The 13,903-nt window shown below is 39.5% G+C and overlaps 1 protein-coding gene across 1 annotated transcript in view; it reads right to left on the reverse strand.

The window, feature by feature from the left end:
- The window catches only part of LOC108798310 (sodium leak channel non-selective protein), a gene marked incomplete at its 3' end in the record, with an annotated part of 337,938 nt that overhangs the window by 272,195 nt on the left and 51,840 nt on the right, over positions 1–13,903 (reverse strand). The window contains exon 3 of the mRNA XM_018570048.1: positions 2,993–3,121. Within this exon, the coding sequence (XP_018425550.1) occupies positions 2,993–3,121 (129 nt within the window). The remainder of the gene's footprint in view (positions 1–2,992; positions 3,122–13,903) is intronic.

The raw sequence follows: 13,903 nt of genomic DNA on the forward strand, positions 1-13,903 counted from the left end.
AGCACAATCCATCCCTGCACCATAGTTCAAGTTCAAGTTAGATTTTGATTAGGTGGTTTTATATCAAAGGCAAAAAAATATATTATAGAGTATAGAAAAAAAATCTAAAAATATACAAAATACAATTGACCCCAAATCATTACAGTTTCTCTTTAGGTATTTTTTCTGTGATATTTGGCTATGCCATTTCTAACACTGCAGTGTTTTCTTGGGCATGATAATAAAACAATGTGATTTTTAAAATTCCAATTTCTTAATGAAAGGGTTAAGATAGTCATTAAGATCATTTGGCAACACTCAGATACTTGAACAAGCTTTCTTTCATTTGACATGTGGGCATACCATTCACACCATAATATACCTTACCACAATGCACAGTAATGCAATGTAGAAGTATGTTGTTGCGGATTGCAATACAAAGTCAATTTCCCCCCAACGCAGTGCTATAGTGTGCTGCCATGCACATGCAGTTTAAGTTTTATACGCAGCCCGTCTGTTGCTGTGCCCTGCACGAAGAATAATGTGCAGGGCCAAATTTGTATATGTTAAAGTGCATTGGCTGCATTATGGTGTGATTGGGCCCTGATAGCTACCATTCATGCACGTTGGAGGGGGGTCTTCTATTATAAAAAATTAGGAATGCCAGTTTATCTCTAGTCATTTCTGACATATTAATACCACTCATCTGTTACAGATACAGAATCATACTAGAAACACAGGAACATTCTCAGATGATACCACTGAAAACACTTGGATGGTGTGATACTCATGTAAAACAGGCTTTAGGCAGGAACATACCAAAATACATCTATTTTCCACATGGTAAAAATAAACAATAATTACAATGACACTAAACTCAGGAGTTAATCCTTAAAAATGCACTCAAGTACCTTAACTATTAACAAAAATGTACCCTATTTGTGTATTACTCGGCTGTAGAGCCTCAAATCATCTCTGAATTCATGCTGACCAGGGCCGGATTCCCGACAAGGCCACTGAGGCCAGGCCTCGGGGCGGCAGGGAGAAGAGGGGCGGCACAGGTTTGAAGTCTCCCGACGCCCAGAACATGGAGTTCCGAGCGCCGGGGGGTAATTTGTGTTCTACATTTAGCCCTGCTTTGCACAAGCAGGGCTAAATGTAGAACAGGGAAGCTTGCTTCTTTACAAGTGATCCTGGCGATGTCGCCAAAATCACTTGTAATTAGACTGCAGCCAGTCCGTCCTCCCCCTGCCCCTCCCCTGCACTTACCTCTCTGCATGCTGGCTCCGTCCTCCCGGCTCCCGTCCTCTCCTCGCTGGCCGCCGACGTCTTCAGGATGGAGAGCAGTGAGCAGAGCGGCAGGGTTAAAAGTAACCCCCGCCGCTCCGTGTAAACAGGAGCGGTCTTCCCCTCTCACCTGTCACAGGAGTTCCAGCACAGTGGTGTGCTGGAACTCATGTATTGGAGGTGACAGGGTCAATAAAGAGAACCTGTCACCTCCAAATGCTATCACACAGGGGCTTGTTAGCTCGTTAGCTCCTGTGTGATAGCAATAAAGTTAAGTGAAAACAAATTGATAAAAAATAATTACATAAATAAAAATAAAAAGATAAGTAAAAATAATAAGTAATAATGATTAAAAAATAAAGTAAAAATAAATAAAAAGTAAAAAAATAATAAGAAAATAATTATAAATAAAAAATAACATAAAAATTATACAAAAATAAAAGTAAAAGATGACAAGATAAATAAAAAAATGTAAAGTAAAAAAAAAGTGATAAAAAAGTTAAACAAAAAGAAAAGAAAGAAACAACAACAAAAAAACAAATAAAAAAATTCAAACCAACCCTACCACCACCGGTATCTGGTTGGCATTCTCCATTGGGGGTGGGGGGGGGGCGCATTGTGGAACCTGGCCTTGGGGCAGCAGGGAGAGTAAATACGGTACTGATGCTGACACTGTCCTTTCTTCTGGAGGGGGGCCACTTCTGTTTGCTAAGGTCCCTGTGTGTAAAGTAGCCACCACTACAACACTACAAGCTCACTCCTGTGATGGACTACAATTTTATTACAAATTAGCAAACTAAACATGAGTGTTTCTCTCCCGGCCGGGATGTGTACTCACCGGCCCAAGCAGCTCCATCGGGTAACGAAGGGAAGGTGGAGGAGTCCAGTGATGTCACTCCCCTTCCTTTTATTAGCCGACAGCCACTTGGGGAAGGGGGGAGGAGTCAGGTGACGTTGATGTATGTGACGTCACAGGATCTCCGACAGAAGACCTGGAAGCCGGCGGAGAGGTGAGTACGGATCAAAAGAACTTTGATCGATCAAAATAATTTTGATCGATCAAAAAAAATAACGATTAATCGAGGGATTAATCGTTAATTTCCGGAGCCCTAATAGTTATGGATAATACTTATATTAATGTGAAATGAGAATCACATAGTTAATTTTCCTTAAGTCATGTATTATAGCAGTTGTATAGCTAGTTATTATACTGCCACCTTGTGAGCATTTTGGTTATTTCCCCATGTTCTCTGTGTTCCCTCCCATTTATGATGTATTTCCCCCTTCTTCTCCAAGTAGTCATTTAGTGTCATGGCTGACTGTAATATGGCCACATGCACATGTATATGCTTGCTTGGAAACATTACCATCTCTGACCTGCAAAAGCAGTCTGTTCATTCATCTGCTTTATGCTGTTGTCTGCTGTAACCCTGCTGCGTTCAATAAATAACTTTTTGGATGAAAAAGGTATTTGGTGAGTTCAGCTATCTGATAAGGATTGTCTGCGGTGATTGTATCTGCTTATACAGGCGAGGCATAGAGATCTCAGCAAGGGTTAAATCGCTAATACAACAATCTCAGTCACAATAGATACACAATTAAGGTGCAGTATTGTTAACAGCTAGGGTACTTGAATGCATTATTAAGATTTAACTTCTGAGTTTAGAGTCACTTTAAGATGTCAAAACAAAATGATAACAAGAATAAAGAGAAATAAAGCACTTACTGGCTTATTAATCCACAGAATATCTGCATTATCAGACAATGATTCATCTGGACCAAAATCAGTCACGGGCTGGGCCTCTACTCTCGAGCTTTGCTTTCGCTTCAGCATACTGTTGTCACTTTTGGTTTTCTGAGGTGAAAAACATTAACAATGAACACGGTCATAAAAGCTATTTCTTGTGCTACATAATACCACCATGCAAACAACAAAAGCATGCAAGCAAATTCTGCCTAAAAATAAATAAACTTTTGAATTTCTGACTTAATTTGTTTAAATTCTATCTTTGATTGTTGATGATCATGTTAATCCCTCAAATCAAAGAACATATATACAGTAGATGCAATTTTCTTTGCTTTTGCTTTGATGTTTTTTTATCCAGACTTAAGTAGTGATAATAACTTAAAATGTTTTGTACTTTAGCTATATACAAGGCACAGGATTGCACGCTGGCAAAATAATGGGTACCATTTTCTAAATAACCATTTTATAAATGACTACAAGTCCTGCAAAAGCTCTAAACATAATATACCAAATATATATGACAAATAATATTTACTAAACATTATACAGAAATCAGCAGGAAAACTCTATTTAGATAGAGAGCAATACTAAAATAATAGGGGGCTGAAGACCAGGGAGGTGTAGGGTTTTACAATATGGCCATTTCCAATGAAGATTATGACTAATCACTTAATTAAAGCAATTTGTGCATTTTGTATTATTATTAATTACAAATTGATTAGATATTTCACAGCCGGATTCACTTAAAATATAAATTGGCGGGTTGTTGACAAGGAAAATAAAATATTTAGGGAGGTTTTTACTATTGAAGGAATAATAGATTTATCAGCAATGAACTATGAGAAAAAATACCAGTGTCACACTTTATGAACAACCAGTAATGCAAATAGTTGCTTGCAATTGTTTTTGCTTTTCTGCAGCAGTGTGCGAGTTTTTACAACAGGGTAACATATTTGGCATGTCATTATTTGCTTAAAAGCATTAATCTTACATGTGAATTCTAAGTGAATTTGATGTGTTTTGCTGTTTGCGCAAATCACACCCACTCTTCATGAAGCAAACCTGCAGCCAGTGATTAACTGTCTATAGAGTGGTACAGCAGGCACCTCAAACCATCACTGTCAAAGCTCAAAAAAAAAATGAATATACTGGCTTTAGCCAGGAAGTCGGTACTTGTTCCTTTATTCTGGAACTTTCTTTAATAGTGGCAAAATTGCACATATTTCCATACCATATTTAATTGGCAGATACTTTAATCTGCTTAAAAAAGACACACCTTATTGTATGGTATGATGGTTCTTGACTCTTCTCCAATCTCTCATGGTTTTCTATTGGCCCATCAATGTGATGGACGGCCTTAAGAAGTGCATGCACGGGGCATATTTCAGCTAATTCATGATGAACCAGCTATAATTCGCAGTGGGTGCCTCTATAGGCACCCTTCTTCCCGACATCCCTTGATCAGCTGATCGAAGGTGCCAGTTGGAAAATTCTCAGCCAAATGGAGCTAGCAGACAATCAGCTGTTAGCATTCGTTAGCATTGATAGAGGGATCTGTTCTATTTTTTTCATTCTGCAGGTGTATACCCAGATATATTGACTGATCATAAGGTGCAGGAAGCAAAGACAAATGCTGACATTCTAATTGAAGCCAGAATTTAAATATTAGGGAAACCTGGGTATTGGGGCTCCTAGTACGCTCTAGAAGCTGAATGAAGCCTTGCGAAGGAACCTAGAGGTACCTGCTAGACTGCTCTCTGGCCAATCAGATGCTTTTTTGGGCTGTTGGGAGTTGCATTACAGGCACAGTCATGTAACTTCCTGTTGTGGATCTCTACGAAACGAAAATTCAGACAGATCTGAAATCCGAATATCAAACCAATACAGAGTTCAGATCTAAATTGTGAAAACGAAAGAAAAAAAATTTCAAAACGAAACACATTTTTTGCAGGGTTACATGTCTAGTACCTGACATATAATTCCATAGTTTACTTTTGTGGCTTGAAAGTCTCAAGAACATTTCTGTGTGTAGGTTAAAAGCACGCACCATCCAAAAAAAGAATACAATTTTTTAGGCTGCTTGGGCGGCTACATCTCCTGTTTACTGTTTTGTACTGTTCACATTTTTTCACTGCTGTCCTAGACACTTATCATGAGTACCTAACTGTGTTGAATGTGACTCCTGTTGTTTGGCATCACCTTTAACGTAAACATAGGGAGGGAATGCTGAGGGAGCCATATTAATAAACAGGCAAATATTGCAGTCTACATTCATTGTCTAGTGCTAAGCAAAATCAGTGCCTTGCTAAACCCCCCATGTTCATAGATCCATGCAGCTTAGTATGTTGCTGAGTTAGGCGATTCTTAAAATAAATCTAGTCTGGCATTACCTTTCATAATTTGATGTGTGGTTGTGACTCCTGAGTTCTAATTCAGCCAGAAAATCTAGCACCAGGGAAATAATGTGGTGTGTAGTTTAACCCCTACGGGAGATGTAGAAGTGCCCAAATCACTGCTCACGTACACTGTACATGATTAGCTATTTGGGGTTCTGTAAGGCTGGTAACTGCTGAGAATCAGCGGTTACCATTCATTAATGGATGCCTCAGTATTGAGGCATCCATTAATAAATGAGTTAAGCTTTTTCAGACACCCGATCCCTTTCAGGAATCGGGTGTCTGACAGTGAGAGCAGAGCAGCATTTGCAGCACTAGCCGACACTGACAGCTGGTATAGATCAGGAAATCCAGATGTATACCGGCTTTCTTTTTCTTCTAAACTTTCAGCAATAGAAGCATTTCGATACATGTTTTTATTGCTGATACAATGTTGCAGGTTTTCTGATGGTTGTTGGAACTGTTGTTGGATGCTGCATGATCAGTGTCACTAAGGTTATCTTTGGCGGTTCTTAAAGGAGAACTATGAGGTGAGTGAAAATCACTCAGCCTCATAGTTCGAGCCGACGCGTGACTTCTCGCTCACTTCTCGATCCTGTCCCTTCAGAGAGCCTTGACTGTCACTCACGGCTCCCTGCTGGGATCCCCCTCTCCCTTGTCCGATCCTCCAGCGCTGACTGGAGGCCAACTGTCAACCACGCAGCTGGGTGGATCTTGACAGTAATGTCGGGATCCGTCCCGGCTGCGGCGGTCTCAGTATACCGCGAGCTGTAGCTCGCGGTATACTGAGCTTTGGGAGCTTGGGAGGATGCTAGTTTGTGTCCCCCCGTGACCCTGGGTAGAACTATGGGGACAAGACTTACCCCATAGTTCTCCTTTAACTTTGAAGCAGCCGAATCATAACCAAAAATGAATTCATTAAATTATCAAGCAGTAATAGTGAAATGAATTCACAATGACTGCTTGATGTAATTAAATAAATAAACAAAAAATGTAAAAAATATTTTAAAACATAGTGAAACGTTTAAAAAAAGTGTAAAAAAAATCAAAATAAATGTAACAAATAAAAATTATATATTTAAATATATTTTTATACTATCATTAATATAAAATTAACCCATTACAATGAAAGTCTGCAGCTGAGCTGGAGATTTGTTTTTCACCCTAATGTAACCCCCTCATGACAGTGATGTTAAAAGTACGTCACTGTTACTAAGTGTGACACTTAGTGACAGTGACATTGTATGCCAGGTGAGCACTTTTAGCTTTTAGAAAAAAAAGATTAAAATGTTAGGTTTTAGTTTTAGGCTGAGAAGTACAGAAACATTTCTAAAATCCTGGGAATGTGAGGTTTTTCCAAATAAATGACAAATAAATGAATGTATTTAATGCATTTTGTTAGCTGTGCTGTTTTTCTAAAAAATACTACAAATCAAAACTGGGGATAAAGTGTTTTCTTTACATTTTTTTCCTTTTTTAACATTTTATTTGTCCTAAATGAAGTGTTAGGTACACATATGTGATATAAATATATAGCCTTATCTGTACTCTAAAAAACAATATATAATATGTGTGGGTGCACTTTGTAAGAAAGATGCTTGTTATCTGATCTGGATTGGACCACTAAATCAAACATTTAAACTACACTAGTAAAATGAAACATAAATGGCTATTGGAGAATACCTGCAATCTCCTTTGTTCCATTTTATTAGCACTTCGGTCTTCCAAATTGTGTTTCCAGATGTCAAAATAGCAGAACAAGTCTTTATATTAGTAACAAGTTAAATTATATTATGAAGTACACCACAACACTAATAAAACGTTTGTCACCAATCCAAAAAATGCTTCATCCTAGAACCACTGATGTGTAGTACAAATATACTGTACAATACAAATGTAAAGTCTTTTATTTCAGCCTTCATACAGATGAAATCCAGTGTTGTACAGAGTTTGTCAGAAGTACAGCAAGAGGGGTAGGGTCATGATTGCGTAAGAGGGATAAGGTTTACCCCTTCATATATTCAAACAGGACACACACTGAGGTTTCCAGAACACCTGGTTATAATCAAAACTATGATTGGGGTGGCCTGGTGCAGTTATGCCTAGATGAAAAACAAGTGCCATGGGCAGGTAGTCTGTGATCTCTGTTCACATTTCATAATCTGTTACTATATGCAAAAACTGAAAATTTGCAAGCCTTTGCATTCATAACAAGTTTGTAAAATATAATCTCCTTTAAACTATACTTTTCAAAACTTTTCAAAACTTTTTGACAACTTCTTCACATCAGGTTCTATGTTTTCTATTTTCCCGTTGTTTTTATGATTAAAATGGCCATGTATCAATGTGAGGTACTGCTGTTTCTATCAGGCTTGGGGTTTTATATTACACCACAATATGGAGTGCAAGTTAAAAGTATGTTGGAGATAAACATCTACTGCTGAGTTGTCACAAACCTGTTATTTTTTGTTTTTCCATAGCTAAACCTGTTGCAACAATGAAAAATAATCTACTAACTCTATAAAAATACAGTATATTGGAATCGGCAAATATGTTTTTACAACATATACTCTATAGGAAATATGCCATAGACAGGATTATGCTGCTTAAATAATTTCCTGGTAATAATTTACAATTTACCCCCAAAATAATTTTTATTTAATAGTAAAGGGAATGTATATTATTATCGCTATATTATTTTCTTTTTAATAAAATACATAAAACATTAAAACAAAAACGTTTAATCAGATAAATTTGAATGATTGCAGCCAACAATTAATGGGTTTTATGCTTTGTCATGAATGACTCAAAGGAGAGACATCCCTCCTAGCAGATATGTAATTATTTAATCAGTTAGTTATGCATAGGTTATCAACAAACAAGCTGGCATTGCTGGCCTTTCTTTCTAGTGTAGCGGACCATTATTTATACAAATATATATATTACATATAAATACCATGTTATTTCCCTTTTAAGAGCATTGCCACTTTAAGATTGCATGTTGCTACAGAGACTTGATTGGCTCAGCTCTAAGCAGTACTGAGGTGTTGTGGGAGTTGGAGTTTCAACACAGGAAGAAAGAGTGGATGTTATGCTTCACTGAACTATCAGACCCAGGAGGCTTTGTGATCTGGAGGAAAAGGGGACTGGAGCCTCTCTCAGAACACGGGCAGATCAGCAAGGGATTTTCAAGCCGTAGCTCGTGCAGAGACTGAGACAATGTTTCTACCCTCTGAGTGAGAGTAACTATATGGCCCACTAGTCCCGCTGGATTCATGATTAGGTTCCACTATACTGTAAGGCCTGGGCCAAACAGTGTTAGAATCGCAGCGGCGGAACAAACGGAACAGTATGTGTAGAAGTAATTTTAGGATTACTAGGGTGGTATGGTAGGGTGGTACGGTAGTCAGTGTTGGACTCCTGGCGTCACTCTCAATCTGCGATACGGAGAGTTAGGAGTCCGACCATCATTTACTGTGAAAGCAAATTTAGATAAAGACCTATACGTATTCACAGCATACGAGTGGTCTCACATAACCAAGGATAGAGGTTCTGCCCTCAATGCAGTTTGAAGAGAACAGGCAGTTGAGCAATTAGTTATTTGTGACGGTAACAGTTCATAACAGTATACTTGCAGCAAGTTTGATAATGTTCAGTAGGGCTTACAATGGAGGAGATTACTTGCAGGGTTAAAGTAGACACAGCTGCATGCACTATCAAGACAACCAGCAGGTGGAGCAGTTCCCAAGGTTTATATATAGTTGGTACTTGCGGTTTGAAAGATCATCTGTTAAAGTGGTCACAGGTGCATGCAGTATCAGGACAACCAGCGGATGGAACAGTTCCCAAGGTTTGTATATAGTTGGTACTTGCGGTTTGTAGGATGATCTGTTCGTCCCAGAACAGGGGGAAGCTGTAGAGGCCTGGTGTCCTTCCTACTTTGTCTCTCACTCTCTGCAGTTAGTGGGGATCTTCAGGGGTCCGTGTGGCCGGCAGAGTCAGCAGGCACTCACTCCACACTCACAATAGTGGAATGCCGTGCTGACAGTCTGCCGGCGTTTTAAGCCGGAAGGAGTAGGAGGAGCCGGTGACGTCATCCAGCCGATGCGTTCCACGGTGGAACGCATCGGCGCGAGCAGGACTTCCTGGTTCGCGGCTGCGCTCCAGCGTGGAACGCAAGAGACCGCCGCGATCGTCACAGATGCTTATCCATCATGCCATACCATCAGGCAGGTGTGTGTTTGGCCCCAAATTTATTCTGCAGCAGGACAATGACCCCAAACATACAGCCAATGTCATGAAGAACTATCTTCAGCGTAAAGAAGAACAAGGAGTCCTGGAAGTTATAGATTGGCCTCCACAGAGCCCTGATCTCAACATCAAGTCTGTCCGGGTTTACATAAAGAGACAGAAGGATTTTTAGGCAGCCAACATCCACAGAAGATCTGTGGTTAGTTCTCCAACCTACCCTAACAAGTTCTTTCAAAAACTGTGTGCAAGCGTACCTAGAAGAATTGATGCTGTTATGAAGGCAAAGGTCGGTCCCACCAAATATTGATTTAATTTGGATTTCTCTTCTGTTCATTTACTTTCCATCATTTTGTTAGTTGATAAAAATAAACTATTAACACTTTTATTTCTCAAATCATTCTTACTTTACAGCAATTTTTCACACCTGCCTAAAACTTTTTCACAGTAATGTATATATATATATCTATATCTATATATCTATATATATATATGTATATATATATAGATATATAGATATAGATATATATATACACACACTGTGTATAAAATAAAATAAACTATAACCAAACTGACCTAAAACTGACCAAATACCATTCAAGTTTCCTTTTAAACGTGGCAGTGTCCACAAAACAAATTCGTTTCAAACAACAAACATACACTGCTTCATACATACTCATTGTTGTTTCAATTGCTATAAAACTGCAGTAAAAACATATGAAATGTTGTGAAGGGAATTGAAGGGAAATTAAAGTTAGGTATAATGGGGGAAGAAGCAGTGTTGCAGTTAAATGTTTAGGCACTTTTACTAATGGAAACTGTCTAATCATTTAACCAAATAGTCTTTATTTTGTTTCCTAACTCCAATGCTGCCTATTTTTTGTACAATATTTAAAAGAGAAGTACAATCATCTAGGTGCATGCAAGGTTTTATTTAAAAAAACTTAATTTTTCTCTCAGATGCCACCTTTCCAAATTGTGCTTATAAAGCTGAACTCCATCTTGTCTTGAATTGTATTGTGATTGAAATGTCTTCCTTATATTGTAAAGCGCTGCGCAAACTGTTGTCACTATATAAATCATGTATAATAATAATAACTCCAGCCTTGCAGTCAGCCTTGAACAGTTGTACAGGCTACTCTCCTGTACTGAAATTTCCTACTCTGATTTCACTGCGCATGATGCATTTCTCGTAGAGTGAATTAGAAGCTGCAGCAAACCAGATAGAGCCCTCTTGTACTTCCTCCCTAGCCTTACCCCTTTCATCCCCTGGATTTCAGTTCTTTCAACTTAGGACAGTCTGTATGCAAATGCTAAGGAATGCCAAACTCTGGGTCTGCTTATCGGAACATGTGACAGTACACCATCATCTAAGGGGGGTGTCAAGAAGTCTATTCCAGGAGGTCTGTGCATGCGGGTGTGCCTTGTCTGTTTCATATAATTGGGTCTGGCCACGCACCTCTGCTAAGAGGCGCGTGCACCTGTGCTATTGCTTGGCACAGGCATCATACACCTTTACTCTGAATCCTGGTGCCAGATAGGCTATTTAGGCTGTGACATCCCTATCCTCAGTGCTGAGTGATCATTAGCTTCCCATATACACTGAAATCCTTAAATCCTGAATTTGCTTTCCTGATACTGACCCGGCTTGCCTGGCTACTCTCCTGTTGCTCTTATATCCTCTGACCCCAGCTTGCCTTTTGACCTGCCTGCTGCTTGGTACTGCATCTGTCCACATGTTCCTGAAGTTGGTCTGTATTTTTACTTTGATCCTGTTCGATTATTTGGTACCTTGCTGTCCGCACATTTATTATCTAGCTTGCATCTGACTATAGATTATCCTATGCTTCTTCCACTGGTGTGCATCTCCTATGTGTACTTCCTATCTGAAGTTCACCTCAGCGACCAGCATCTTCTGTTTGCAGCTATTCATCCGGCCCCTCTTAGCCCTGATACACCGGTTCTTATATCCAGGGGTCTTGGGAGTGGAGTTCCAAGAGAAGCCGCCCTTGTCACTTCAAGCAAAAATGCCTTTTCTGAAAGTTCCGGGGGAGGTTTGGCAGTTTACAGATAAGATTTCCCAGCAATGCAATGGTGATGTAGCGTTCTCAGGATGCATCCATGAGACCTGGGCTACATCACCAGTGCCTCACTCAACCAGGAAGTGGGAAAACAGTCATTTTAAGTAAAAGCAAAACATTTTTGTTTAACTAATGAATATAAGAAGATTTCATATTAGCATGCAGAGCTGCAGACTGATGTGATTTTTTAGTGAAAGGGGGGTAAAGGTTCGCTTTAAGTAGGGTTGCACAGATATCAAGTACAGTACTCGGTACAAGTACGAGTACATGTACCGATACTTTTGAGCTTCAAGACTACACTAGAGAAAAATTAAAAAATTAGGAGGCAGCTGTCATTTGTAAGGAGCACACGGAGCTCCAGGGATTTGTACATCTCTATTTTAATGTACGATTTTGTTTTTATAAATATAAATAAAGTGATGCACAGATACCAGTTTTGCGAGTATGAGTACTGGTACTTGCCGAGTACTTACAAGTACGAGTACTGATACATTTTTGTTTATTGTCATGTGACAGTTTTTCTAAAACAATACAGACTAATGATTTCAGGACAGTGGTGGAGCACCAGAGCCAGGTCCCAGCTGCAACCTCTGCAACCCTGGTAGTTCTCATGAAAATGCCAGGTATCTGCACTGGTACTCGAAAAGTATCTGTGCATCCCTAGCTTTAAGAACATTTGACTTTTCCCTATTCTCATAATGGCTGGTTCATTTGCACAGATCGATTGTACATGTAGTTTCTCTGAACAAATAGCTATGTAAATTAATTTTATAAACATACCCCTTGGTGTCCATGGCCTAAGAAATGCATTAGTGCCAAGTGCCAAGCTTCTTGGCTTCAAGAAATAAGACCATACCAACCGAATCAGTGCCAGACCTACTGCATAGACACTGTGGGACACACTTTAAAAATTACATTAACCGCTTTAGTTTGTCTCCTCTGTCCCCTGCTCCAGCAAAATTTAGTTTAAAGCACCTCCGTCATGGGAAAAGAAATTTCGAAAAGCAGCCAGTATAGGAAAATGAAAAATACTTACCTGTCTATAGGGATGTTACTCTGTTTTGCTTGATAAAGAGGTACAGTAGCCAAAGAATCTTCAGCATCTGACTCACCTGAAGCCCGATTACCCACTGCAGGCTGTGGTTCATTCCCTGGGCTGCTACATCACTATAGAACTCATGGTCATTTTTACCCCTAGACACTTCAAATAGCCAGTTATATTTAACCACTTGATGACCGGGGTGTTTACACCCCCTTCCTGCCCAGGCCATTTTTCAGTATTCAGCGCTGCAGTACTTTGACTGACATTTATTCCGTCATGCAACGCTGTACTGAAATTAATTTTATACCATTTTTGGGGGACAGATAGAGCTTTCTTTTCTTTTGGTGGTATTTAATCACCACTGGGGTTTTTATTTTTTACTTTTACAAAGAAAACATTACAGAAAAAAAAATGTTCTCCCTACTTTGTTATAAAACATTTAATATTACCCAATTTTTTGGTAAAATATAAACGACGGGGTCACGTTGGGTAAGTAGACACCAAATATTTCAATTGCGCATGCCCAAGAAATCGCAAAAAACTACCATACCCAAAATTGGCCATAGGAGACGCTTTAAAAGCTTTTACTGCTCATCAGTTTAGTGTTATCAGTGATAGCCCTAAAATGATTGCTCACGCTCTGATGGTCATATGTTACATATGCGGCACAATGGTCGCAATCTTTGTTTTCACATGTAGGCGCACACGATGCATGTTTGCGTGTGTATGCGGGGGACTTCAAATACATTTTTTTTCACTTAACTTTATTGCTTTCACATAGGGGGCTAACAAGCTTCTTATGTGATAGCCAATATACAGTGACCAGTCCTCATTATGGAGACATCAGGGGGTATTTCAGATCCCTAATGTCACCTAGGGGCCCCCAGAGAAGCTGATGAAGCAGAGATCTGCTTCACAAGCTTCTCTCTGGCTTCTGTAGCTGGGAATGACAGCTGAATGTGTAAGTGATGTAATATACATCACTTCCTGTATTCAGAGAACGGGGATGAGATCAGAGGGAGATTGTGTATTGATCTTCCTTTGATCTCTTGTCACAGAGCCGCTGTGCCGGTCCCGGGCCCCCACCAGGCACACCGGAGCTCGGGATTGGCAGCAGCAGATG

This window comes from Nanorana parkeri, unplaced genomic scaffold (assembly GCF_000935625.1).
Source record: "Nanorana parkeri isolate BGI_ZX_2015 unplaced genomic scaffold, ASM93562v1 scaffold1447, whole genome shotgun sequence".
In the NCBI taxonomy this organism is placed as follows: domain Eukaryota; kingdom Metazoa; phylum Chordata; class Amphibia; order Anura; family Dicroglossidae; genus Nanorana; species Nanorana parkeri.